At 64.0% G+C, this 12,409-nt stretch overlaps 1 protein-coding gene across 1 annotated transcript in view; it reads right to left on the reverse strand.

Annotated features, from left to right (window-relative positions):
* Positions 1-1,295: 1,295 nt before the first annotated feature.
* LOC138754916 (cornifelin homolog) overlaps positions 1,296-12,409 on the reverse strand; it is a 16,903-nt gene continuing 5,789 nt past the window's right edge. Inside the window, exons 2-4 of the mRNA XM_069919921.1 lie at positions 10,288-10,415; positions 8,799-8,977; positions 1,296-2,348 (exon numbers count right to left, since the gene is read on the reverse strand). Of these exons, the coding sequence (XP_069776022.1) occupies positions 2,148-2,348; positions 8,799-8,977; positions 10,288-10,402 (495 nt within the window). The 5' untranslated portion in view covers positions 10,403-10,415 and the 3' untranslated portion in view covers positions 1,296-2,147. The remainder of the gene's footprint in view (positions 2,349-8,798; positions 8,978-10,287; positions 10,416-12,409) is intronic.

Below are 12,409 nucleotides of genomic sequence, written 5' to 3' on the forward strand. Positions count from 1 at the left end.
AGACCGCGCGTTGATCAGTCAACAGTGTAAATCACCTCCCAGCGAGGTAATATCTCCAACGACGCACCGCTTCAACTATGGCCTGGGCCTCCTTCTCGATCGAGGAGTGTCTACTCTCTGGACCCTGGAGGGTTCTGGAGAAGAAGGCTACAGGCCGACCGGCCTGGTTCAAGGTGGCTGCCCAGGGCGAAGTCGGATGCATCACTCTCGACTTGAAACGGGACAGACTCATCGATCCCATGCAGCGTCGCAGCAGCGATGTCGGATTTGATTATACAGTTCTTTCAGTACCTTTATGGCTGCGGTGTAAGTGGTCTCATCCTGGATGTTCTCGTAGACTCTCAAGGACACCATAGACAGCAATGCTTTTAGACGCTGGTTATCCTCCTCCACCTCAATGAATCTCAGGAAGTTTTCAAAGTTCAGCAGCCAGAAGTTAAAGGCTTTGAAGGCTGTAGCTGACTGTGGGTCGATATCAAGCTTTTCTGGCCGAGTTAAACGCTCCATCCCTTTCAAAAAAATTCATTTTGCTAATAAAATGGTAGAGCTCGTCGAAAGAACCAAAGACTTGTTGATCCAAACCAAGGCTTTTATTAGCAAAAGACAGGAGCTCTTCATAGGTGGCTGACCAGTCCGGAATGATCCGACCTGGCTAGGGACACAACCCTTTTAAGGCCCAGACAATAGGCGTGGCTTAGCTCTCCGCCAATCACTGTAAGCACAGTCTAGATACAGTAACTATATACACTATGTACATTGGTGATAGATCTGTATTATCACATAAGTCTCAAGCAACCAGAAAACATATTTCTCCAGCATATACCTAGGTGCTGGATACCAGGAGCTATACTGTATTCAACTCCTACCTGATGGGTTTAACCTTTAAATTTTAAATTTAGACATAGAGCACGAGCTCACGCTGCCCTGTTACACACGATGGACCTACAATGGTGGGAGAAAACCAGAGCCCACCCCCCAACACCCCAGAGAAAACTCATGCAGACACTATGGGGGAGGGGAGGTGGGTGGGGGAGAGCGTACTCCTTACAGACAGCCTGGGATTCGATCCCTGGTGGCTGGCGCTGTTACAGCATGGCGCCAACCGCGCCATACTCTTGTGGGATGGCCGATTCCTCTCCTGAAGCCTCTCCGTTGATGTATGGCCCACCCTTTCTCCCTCCTCCCATCCAACACCATGACGCAGTTGGACTGCAACAGCAAGAGGGGCAGGATTATCATTGAAAAGGCGTGGTCTCCACCGTTGTGGCATGATCCAAAATCTTACACACACAAACTTTAATCATGAACTTGTTTATTAAAATCAAAACATTGACTTTGCAACCACAGTCTTAAATAAAAGATAAGCTGTGAAAATATGCAACGTTGATTGTACTTGGATGATTGCAAAACTTGATCAATGTCAAATACATCCAGAACTAATACATCCTTTTTAACACACATAAAAAACGCAAAAATAAAATTGATTACAGATCCAAGTGGAGCTGATGAACAAACTTGAAGATTATATTTGACGCAAGAAAGTCCAAAAGGAGGAGCGGATGCGAGAAGGTGTCTGGAATCTGGGACCAAGAAAGCACTGAGAACAGTGAGGAACGTTCTGGGGAGGTGCGTAAAAAAAGCGTAAAATAAAATGCTCTGGGGAGTTTCCATGCATGAACGGAACGACGTAACCAATATGCTTGACTTTTTCGAAATACATGACTGTTCATTCAGCCCCTGCTGTGGCTGGAGCCTGGTTGCTAGTGTGCACGTGTGAGTGTGTGTGCGTGCGTTGTTTAGCTGATATCTGAGAGGGATGGAGAGGCACTGGCCAGTGTACAGATATCCCCCTGGGAGAGAGGGACGGAGAGACACCAGTCAGTGAAGCAAAAGAGAAAAGAGAGTTAGAGAGATATATAGAGGAGAGACAGAAGTAGAGAGAAAAATACAGAAAGAGGAGAGAGATTTGAGAGAGAAAGAGAGGGGGAGGGGAAGTGATGAAAGGAAAAGAGAGCAAGCAGGGAAAGGGAGGGAGGGAGAGAGAGAGAGTGAGAGAGAGAGAAAAAAGGGAGAATCAGGAACAAATCAGTGTGATTTGGGGCCACTGTTCTGCATGGATCCTCTGTACGATATGGGGACGAGGGTCCCTATTGAGGGTATAAGGGGGCATTTTGACCAGCTGCGGCGGGGTAGGTGGGCTGGGGTACATAGGTTGGATGTGGCAACATGGAAGTGGTGGCATTGATGATGGTCACTTGCTTCTTGCGTTCCTTCATCTCGCGGGCGATCTGGCACCAGCCGCAGGTCAGGCAGCAGTACATGATGCAGCAGTCATTGCAGATGGAGCCCTGGGAACAGGAGCAGAGAGTCAGCCGGCTTCTCCCCATCATACACCCCCCCAACTCCCTCACTGTACAAGGGCCCTGACCCACGAGACGTCAGCAGCAAAAGAAATCCACCTAAATCATGTTATCTTCAAAACAACAAGTTTTATTAATAATATAAAGTCTTACTCAACTCCAATATGCACAAATGTGTGTGTGTGTGTGTGTGTGTGTGTGTGTGGGGGTGGTGGGTGGGTGGGTGGGGGGGGGGGTAGTTCCAAACCATTACAGTTCAGGCATCATTCTGAAGAGATTTTAAATTTGTGTCTTAGAAATCCTTTGTGTAGAAACTCAGAGTCTTTCAACTGCAGTTGAAAAGTTCTCAAACTCACGAATTCTTGTAGATTTGCTTTCAGAGAAATATTTCTTCATACGAACGACTGTATCCTCTCTCTTGCCTGGAGGTTTCGGAACTTGTGCTTCACAAGCCAATTTCACCCACCCAGGCAAGGGAGAAACAAAGTGACCATTACAATTGGACGTGTTGAACCGCCCTCTCCCCTGGCAAAGAGACAGGTGAAGTGGCCCACCCCCTCGAATCTACTGACTCTGTGCTCCTCCCCTATCACAGGAAGAATGCACAGCAGGACCTTCCTCTTCAGAGGCCACTGCAACTCCCTGATGTCAGACGAAGCGTGGCTCAATATTGAAGGGCCCCACGACACTAATGTGACACTGTTGCTGGTTTTGTTTGGCTCAATATTGAAGGGCCCCACGACACAGACGCGACACTGTTGCTGGTTTTGTTTGAAGTTCTCCACTTCCAAAGGTTTACGAGAAATTGCCTCCGATGTTTCTGCATAGCCATCTAACAAAATGGTGGCTTGTTTGACCGGGCACCTTTCTGAGTAAATGTCATTGTCTTCGGTTTCAATGGAGACAGTCATCGAACTGCTTTTAATGGTCTGAAGTCGCAGTCAGACTGTGTCTGAGTAAATGTTTGCTAGCCCCTATCACACTGGCCAACCTGTAAATTGGCCAGTCAAGAGAAGGCCCGTTCACACTGGACCACTGTTAACCAGCATTTACACCCACCACCAGACAGACAGCTCCAGGGAGAGGGTGGACCTGCCCCTCCCAGAATTCCATGCAGCAGAGACACCCCTCCACGAGTGCTCCGTGCTTTCTACACCCCACGGAATTGTGGGAGGTCAGGTCCGCCATCATGCATTTCATTCACCCCTCCCCCCGACATTCCCACGGTCCTTTATAAGTGGTTTTATTCTGTGCTGTTACGTTAAGTTTTTTTAAATACATCGAGGGTGGGAGAGGGAGGAAAAAAGAGGGAGAGGGACGGGGGGCCAGCGGGGGGGAGGGGGAGAGGCGGCGGGGGGGAGGGGGAGAGGCGGCGGGGGGGAGGGGGAGAGGCGGCGGGGGGGAGGGGGAGAGGCGGCGGGGGGGAGGGGGAGAGGCGGCGGGGGGGAGGGGGAGAGGCGGCGGGGGGGAGGGGGAGAGGCGGCGGGGGGGAGGGGGAGAGGCGGCGGGGGGGAGGGGGAGAGGCGGCGGGGGGGGGGGAGAGGCGGCGGGGGGGAGGGGGAGAGGCGGCGGGGGGGAGGGGGAGAGGCGGCGGGGGGGAGGGGGAGAGGCGGCGGGGGGGAGGGGGAGAGGCGGCGGGGGGGAGGGGGAGAGGCGGCGGGGGGGAGGGGGAGAGGCGGCGGGGGGGAGGGGGAGAGGCGGCGGGGGGGAGGGGGAGAGGCGGCGGGGGGGAGGGGGAGAGGCGGCGGGGGGGAGGGGGAGAGGCGGCGGGGGGCAGGGGGAGAGGCGGCGGGGGGCAGGGGGAGAGGCGGCGGGGGGCAGGGGGAGAGGCGGCGGGGGGCAGGGGGAGAGGCGGCGGGGGGCGGGGGAGAGGCGGCGGGGGGCGGGGGAGAGGCGGCGGGGGGCGGGGGAGAGGCGGCGGGGGGCGGGGGAGAGGCGGCGGGGGGCGGGGGAGAGGCGGCGGGGGGCGGGGGAGAGGCGGCGGGGGGCAGGGGGAGAGGCGGCGGGGGGCAGGGGGAGAGGCGGCGGGGGGCAGGGGGAGAGGCGGCGGGGGGCAGGGGGAGAGGCGGCGGGGGGCAGGGGGAGAGGCGGCGGGGGGCAGGGGGAGAGGCGGCGGGGGGCAGGGGGAGAGGCGGCGGGGGGCAGGGGGAGAGGCGGCGGGGGGCAGGGGGAGAGGCGGCGGGGGGCAGGGGGAGAGGCGGCGGGGGGCAGGGGGAGAGGCGGCGGGGGGCAGGGGGAGAGGCGGCGGGGGGCAGGGGGAGAGGCGGCGGGGGGAGAGGCGGCGGGGGGGAGAGGCGGCGGGGGGGAGAGGCGGCGGGGGGGAGAGGCGGCGGGGGGGAGAGGCGGCGGGGGGGAGAGGCGGCGGGGGGGAGAGGCGGCGGGGGGGAGAGGCGGCGAGGGGGAGAGGCGGCGGGGGGGAGAGGCGGCGAGGGGGAGAGGCGGCGGGGGGGAGAGGCGGCGGGGGGGAGAGGCGGCGAGGGGGAGGGGGAGAGGCGGCGGGGGGGAGGGGGAGAGGCGGCGGGGGGGAGGGGGAGAGGCGGCGGGGGGGAGGGGGAGAGGCGGCGGGGGGGGGGGAGAGGCGGCGGGGGGGAGGGGGAGAGGCGGCGGGGGGGAGGGGGAGAGGCGGCGGGGGGGAGGGGGAGAGGCGGCGGGGGGGAGGGGGAGAGGCGGCGGGGGGGAGGGGGAGAGGCGGCGGGGGGGAGGGGGAGAGGCGGCGGGGGGGAGGGGGAGAGGCGGCGGGGGGGAGGGGGAGAGGCGGCGGGGGGGAGGGGGAGAGGCGGCGGGGGGGAGGGGGAGAGGCGGCGGGGGGGAGGGGGAGAGGCGGCGGGGGGGAGGGGGAGAGGCGGCGGGGGGGAGGGGGAGAGGCGGCGGGGGGGAGGGGGAGAGGCGGCGGGGGGGAGGGGGAGAGGCGGCGGGGGGGGGGGAGAGGCGGCGGGGGGGAGGGGGAGAGGCGGCGGGGGGGAGGGGGAGAGGCGGCGGGGGGGAGGGGGAGAGGCGGCGGGGGGGAGGGGGAGAGGCGGCGGGGGGGAGGGGGAGAGGCGGCGGGGGGGAGGGGGAGAGGCGGCGGGGGGGAGGGGGAGAGGCGGCGGGGGGGAGGGGGAGAGGCGGCGGGGGGGAGGGGGAGAGGCGGCGGGGGGGAGGGGGAGAGGCGGCGGGGGGGAGGGGGAGAGGCGGCGGGGGGGAGGGGGAGAGGCGGCGGGGGGCAGGGGGAGAGGCGGCGGGGGGCAGGGGGAGAGGCGGCGGGGGGCAGGGGGAGAGGCGGCGGGGGGCGGGGGAGAGGCGGCGGGGGGCGGGGGAGAGGCGGCGGGGGGCGGGGGAGAGGCGGCGGGGGGCGGGGGAGAGGCGGCGGGGGGCGGGGGAGAGGCGGCGGGGGGCGGGGGAGAGGCGGCGGGGGGCAGGGGGAGAGGCGGCGGGGGGCAGGGGGAGAGGCGGCGGGGGGCAGGGGGAGAGGCGGCGGGGGGCAGGGGGAGAGGCGGCGGGGGGCAGGGGGAGAGGCGGCGGGGGGCAGGGGGAGAGGCGGCGGGGGGCAGGGGGAGAGGCGGCGGGGGGCAGGGGGAGAGGCGGCGGGGGGCAGGGGGAGAGGCGGCGGGGGGCAGGGGGAGAGGCGGCGGGGGGCAGGGGGAGAGGCGGCGGGGGGCAGGGGGAGAGGCGGCGGGGGGCAGGGGGAGAGGCGGCGGGGGGCAGGGGGAGAGGCGGCGGGGGGAGAGGCGGCGGGGGGGAGAGGCGGCGGGGGGGAGAGGCGGCGGGGGGGGAGAGGCGGCGGGGGGGAGAGGCGGCGGGGGGGAGAGGCGGCGGGGGGGAGAGGCGGCGAGGGGGAGAGGCGGCGGGGGGGAGAGGCGGCGAGGGGGAGAGGCGGCGGGGGGGAGAGGCGGCGGGGGGGAGAGGCGGCGAGGGGGAGAGGCGGCGAGGGGGAGAGGCGGCGAGGGGGAGAGGCGGCGAGGGGGAGAGGCGGCGAGGGGGAGAGGCGGCGAGGGGGAGAGGCGGCGAGGGGGAGAGGCGGCGAGGGGGAGAGGCGGCGAGGGGGAGAGGCGGCGAGGGGGAGAGGCGGCGAGGGGGAGAGGCGGCGAGGGGGAGAGGCGGGGAGGGGGAGAGGCGGCGAGGGGGAGGGGGAGAGGCGGCGAGGGGGAGGGGGAGAGGCGGCGAGGGGGAGGGGGAGAGGCGGCGAGGGGGAGGGGGAGAGGCGGCGAGGGGGAGGGGGAGAGGCGGCGAGGGGGAGGGGGAGAGGCGGCGAGGGGGAGGGGGAGAGGCGGCGAGGGGGAGGGGGAGAGGCGGCGAGGGGGAGAGGCGGCGAGGGGGAGAGGCGGCGAGGGGGAGAGGCGGCGAGGGGGAGAGGCGGCGAGGGGGAGAGGCGGCGAGGGGGAGAGGCGGCGAGGGGGAGAGGCGGCGAGGGGGAGAGGCGGCGAGGGGGAGAGGCGGCGAGGGGGAGAGGCGGCGAGGGGGAGAGGCGGCGAGGGGGAGAGGCGGCGAGGGGGAGAGGCGGCGAGGGGGAGAGGCGGCGAGGGGGAGGGGGAGAGGCGGCGAGGGGGAGAGGCGGCGAGGGGGAGGGGGAGAGGCGGCGAGGGGGAGGGGGAGAGGCGGCGAGGGGGAGGGGGAGAGGCGGCGAGGGGGAGGGGGAGAGGCGGCGAGGGGGAGGGGGAGAGGCGGCGAGGGGGAGGGGGAGAGGCGGCGAGGGGGAGGGGGAGAGGCGGCGAGGGGGAGGGGGAGAGGCGGCGAGGGGGAGGGGGAGAGGCGGCGAGGGGGAGGGGGAGAGGCGGCGAGGGGGAGGGGGAGAGGCGGCGAGGGGGAGGGGGAGAGGCGGCGAGGGGGAGGGGGAGAGGCGGCGAGGGGGAGGGGGAGAGGCGGCGAGGGGGAGGGGGAGAGGCGGCGAGGGGGAGGGGGAGAGGCGGCGAGGGGGAGGGGGAGAGGCGGCGAGGGGGAGGGGGAGAGGCGGCGAGGGGGAGGGGGAGAGGCGGCGAGGGGGAGGGGGAGAGGCGGCGAGGGGGAGGGGGAGAGGCGGCGAGGGGGAGGGGGAGAGGCGGCGAGGGGGAGGGGGAGAGGCGGCGAGGGGGAGGGGGAGAGGCGGCGAGGGGGAGGGGGAGAGGCGGCGAGGGGGAGGGGGAGAGGCGGCGAGGGGGAGGGGGAGAGGCGGCGAGGGGGAGGGGGAGAGGCGGCGAGGGGGAGGGGGAGAGGCGGCGAGGGGGAGGGGGAGAGGCGGCGAGGGGGAGGGGGAGAGGCGGCGAGGGGGAGGGGGAGAGGCGGCGAGGGGGAGGGGGAGAGGCGGCGAGGGGGAGGGGAGAGGCGGCGAGGGGGAGGGGGAGAGGCGGCGAGGGGGAGGGGGAGAGGCGGCGAGGGGGAGGGGGAGAGGCGGCGAGGGGGAGGGGGAGAGGCGGCGAGGGGGAGGGGGAGAGGCGGCGAGGGGGAGGGGGAGAGGCGGCGAGGGGGAGGGGGAGAGGCGGCGAGGGGGAGGGGGAGAGGCGGCGAGGGGGAGGGGGAGAGGCGGCGAGGGGGAGGGGGAGAGGCGGCGAGGGGGAGGGGGAGAGGCGGCGAGGGGGAGGGGGAGAGGCGGCGAGGGGGAGGGGGAGAGGCGGCGAGGGGGAGGGGGGGAGAGGCGGCGAGGGGGAGAGGCGGCGAGGGGGAGGGGGAGAGGCGGCGAGGGGGAGGGGGAGAGGCGGCGAGGGGGAGGGGGAGAGGCGGCGAGGGGGAGGGGGAGAGGCGGCGAGGGGGAGGGGGAGAGGCGGCGAGGGGGAGGGGGAGAGGCGGCGAGGGGGAGGGGGAGAGGCGGCGAGGGGGAGGGGGAGAGGCGGCGAGGGGGAGGGGGAGAGGCGGCGAGGGGGAGGGGGAGAGGCGGCGAGGGGGAGGGGGAGAGGCGGCGAGGGGGAGGGGGAGAGGCGGCGAGGGGGAGGGGGAGAGGCGGCGAGGGGGAGGGGGAGAGGCGGCGAGGGGGAGGGGGAGAGGCGGCGAGGGGGAGGGGGAGAGGCAGCGAGGGGGAGGGGGAGAGGCAGCGAGGGGGAGGGGGAGAGGCAGCGAGGGGGAGGGGGAGAGGCAGCGAGGGGGAGGGGGAGAGGCAGCGAGGGGGAGGGGGAGAGGCAGCGAGGGGGAGGGGGAGAGGCAGCGAGGGGGAGGGGGAGAGGCAGCGAGGGGGAGGGGGAGAGGCAGCGAGGGGGAGGGGGAGAGGCAGCGAGGGGGAGGGGGAGAGGCAGCGAGGGGGAGGGGGAGAGGCAGCGAGGGGGAGGGGGAGAGGCAGCGAGGGGGAGGGGGAGAGGCAGCGAGGGGGAGGGGGGAGAGGCAGCGAGGGGGAGAGGCCGCGATGGGTAGGGGGAGAGAAGGGAGAAGGGAGAGGAGAGGGAGGGATGGGTGTTAGATGATGTAGAGGGAAATAATGTTGGCTACGTCTCTGGCCCCAGCAGTATGCCCTGGCAGACGGCGGATCCCAGCATTCAGTGGGGCGATTGGACTTACCGGTATGTCATAGCGCTCACGTGTGGCCACTCTCATGGCAAGGGAGATGGGCGGGATGATCATAAAAATGCCGCCGGAACAGGTGCAGCAGATCTCCAGCAACGGCAGACAGAGGCACTCGCCGAACTCATCCGCTGTCTTACACATGAAGCAGGGGAAACACCAGAAGGCCAGGCAGCCTGTGGGACAATGGGGACAGTCAGCAGGGGATACATGCACTCATGTGGACGGACGCACGCACGCATGCACAGCGTGTGTTAGGTACATGGATGGAATTTAGGAAATTGGCCAAATGTAGTCTATTCGAACAAAGTCGGGTGGACAGCTGGGCTGGAATGGAGGAGTTGGGATGAATGGCCTGTGTCTGAGCGGTAAACATCTATGATTTGACAGCCTGTGAAGAGCAGAATCTGCCCTGTTCTCCTCACCTTTTGGCCACATCATCCTCCTGCCCTGACACAACTTCCTCCAATGCACAAGGCCTAAAATATCAAATCAGGTTCGTCCACATTTCCAACATGTTTACGGAGAGGTTTTCTGTTGTGATTCACCTCCTCGGCATCTATGTTTGGGCGGGGGAGAGTTTGTGCGTGGGCGGGCGGGCGGGTGTGTGGGTGTGAGTGTGTGGGTTGATGGGTTTGTGAGTGTGTATGAGTGTGTGCGAGTTAGTCTGTGAGTGTATGTGTGTGAGTGAGTGTGCATGTGAGTGGACGGTATGGGGGTGAGGGGGTTGTGGGGATGATTGTCGGTGAGGGGTATGGGGATGAGTGTGGGTGAGGGGTATGGGAGTGGACTGTGTGGGGTTGATTGGGGTGAGTGGATGGTGTGGTGATGTTGGTTGTGGGGGTGTGGGGTGTGTGGGGCAGATTAGACGATGTGGGTGTGAGAGGGTTGTGGGGGTGAGTGGACTGTGTGGGGGTGGGGGTTGAAGGGTGTTTGGGTGAGTGGACCGTATGGGGGTGTGTGGTTGTGAGAGGGGTGTGGGGTTCAGTGGACAATGTGGGCATGAGGTGGGGTGTGTGGGTTAGTGGACAGTGTGGGGGTGAGGGTGGAGTGGGGGTGTGGCGGTGAGGTGAGAGTGGAAGTAGACGGCGTGGGGGTGAGGTGGGTCTGGGAGTAAGTGGATGGTGAGGTGTTGAGGGGGGTGTGGGAATGAGTGGTCGGTGTAGGGGTAAGTGGACAGTGTGGGGGTGAGGGGGGGTCTGGGGGTGAGTGGACTGTGTGGGTGTGTGGTGGTGAGGGTGGTGTGGAAGTGGACGGTGTGGGGGTGAGTGGACAGTGAGTGGTTTGAGGGGGGCGTGATGGTGAGTGGACAATGTGGAGTTGAGGGGTGAGTGGATGATGTGGGGGTAGGTAGATGGTGTGGGGGTGAGGGGGATGTGGGGGTGATTTGGGGGTGAGGGAGTGGATGGATGGCATGGAGGTGAGTGGACAGTGTGGGTGAGTGTACAGTATGGGGGTGAGGGGGGACAGGGATGCGCCCACGTACAGATGCCACAGTCATCGCAGCAGTCACAGATCCCTGTGCTCCAGCCCTGGCGCTGACTCCTGACAATGGTTGTTGTCGAGGCCGTCGGTTGGGAGACCACAACGGTGGATGCCATGACACGAGAGTCCCTGCAGGGAGAGGGGAGGGAGACAGTGGTTACTTAGGATGAACACGACACAACGCACACTCACACTCACACTCTCGCACACACGTGCACACACACTTACTGTCACACACACACTCACTTTCACACTCTCACACACACACTCGCACAGGCCCCCCCCTCCCTTCATCCCCCTCAATCACAAACAGGAAGAGCGCACTCTACTCCCTCATCCTGTAACTGCATGAAAATGCCAAATACTGTGCCCAGTTCTGCAGGATGTGGAAACTTTGGAGAGGGTGTGGAGGGGATTGACAAGAATTGGAGAATGGCCAAGTTAGCGGAGCTGGGTCTTTTCTCTTTGTAGCAAAGGATGAGAGGAGAATTTAATAGACTTTGACAAGATTCTGGAGGTGGACAACCCAGCACCTTTATCCTATAACAAACACCAGAGGATGTCTGTCCAAAGTGAAGGGAGGGGAGACGTCAGGGGTATGTTTATTTTACGTAGAGAGTTGTGGGGGCCTGGAATACCTTGCTGTGGATGGTGGTGGAGGCTGGAACATTAGATAATTCTTAGACAGACACATGGATGGAAGAGAATAGAGGGGAGTGGGTGTGAGGTGGGGAAGGTTTTGAGTGTTGTGTAGGTCAACATAGGGCCTATACTGTGCTGGAATGTTCGGCCCTACAGTATTGCAGAAGTTCTCCAAGATTATCAGGGGCTCAGGCCTCCCATCCGTTGCAGACGTCTACGTGAGGCGCTGCCTCAAGGAGGCAGCCGACACCGTTCAAGGGACCCCACTGCCCTGGCCGCAACCTTCGGGGCAGGAGGGACAGAAGCCCAAAGAACCAGCACGTCCGGGCTCAAGGTCAGTTGCTTTCCAAAAGCTGTTGGGCTCTTGAACCTCCCCTACGACACTAAACCCTGTCTCCGGGCTTCCCAGATGTGCCATCTGCAACTGTGAAGATGCGGTTATCTATTCTTTTCAATTTAGGACATAAAAACACGAGTGGAGAGAGTGGACAACACCAGAGCCCATTTAACTAGTGACACACATCTCCTCACGCGTCAGAAAGGCCGCACTCCCTGAGAATGAGTCGGTCGCGTCAAACTTCTACAGGAGCTCAATCCGGAGCGTCCTGGCCAGCTGCATCATGGTGCAGGTACTAATGGACCAGAGGGCAATCCACGGGACTTTACCGCCAGATTGAGCTCCAACAGCCATCAAGTTCGCAGATGACACGACAGCCGTTGGCCTCGTCAGCAACAGCGAGGAGTCGCCCAAAGGGCTGGCCTATCCCATTGTGACAGAGTATATGGAGGTGTTTGGGAGATAAATGGGGAAAGGTTTGTTGGAGAAGGTCACACTCAAACATTTAAAAACAGAATTTTGCTGGAGCTTTTGCAAGAGGCTCAGACAATGGACGGTTATTTGCAAAAGGCAACAAATGTAACAACAGGCAGCAGCAGCTTTGTCTGGAAAACAGAACCTACTGTCTGGAGGGTCATGTGATCTTTGCAGGCAGAGAGCAGAAAAAAAGAGGCTTTGCTCTCAGAGTGGGAGGTGGTCTCACACACACACACAGACACACACAGACACACACACACAGGTTCCAGAGGGACAAGCTGGCAAGCTTTGGAAGATGCCCTGGTCAAAGGAGAGGACTGGCTGTCTGACGTTTCCCTTGGAATAGGTGAGACAGAAAGGAACTCTGTAGTGACCTGAAAGAGATTATCATCTGGAAAACCCTGAAAGTGGGCAAGTTTCATCAGCAAGACACCAGAGTGGCTGATTAAAAAGGAATCAGTTGTGGATGTCCTGGAACAAGAACAACTGTCTCTCTGAAAACTAACAAGAACCCTCCTGAGTGGTAACCATTTATCTGTTCATCACCAAAGCCTGGTGAAATTTATTAATGCTGACTTCTGTGCACAGTACAAGAATGGCCTGTGAACCAAAGAACTTTACTGAAAATACACACACATTACACACACCTGCGCTTAGAATTAGAAAA

Source organism: Narcine bancroftii, chromosome 2, assembly GCF_036971445.1.
Source record: "Narcine bancroftii isolate sNarBan1 chromosome 2, sNarBan1.hap1, whole genome shotgun sequence".
In the NCBI taxonomy this organism is placed as follows: Eukaryota; Metazoa; Chordata; class Chondrichthyes; order Torpediniformes; family Narcinidae; genus Narcine; species Narcine bancroftii.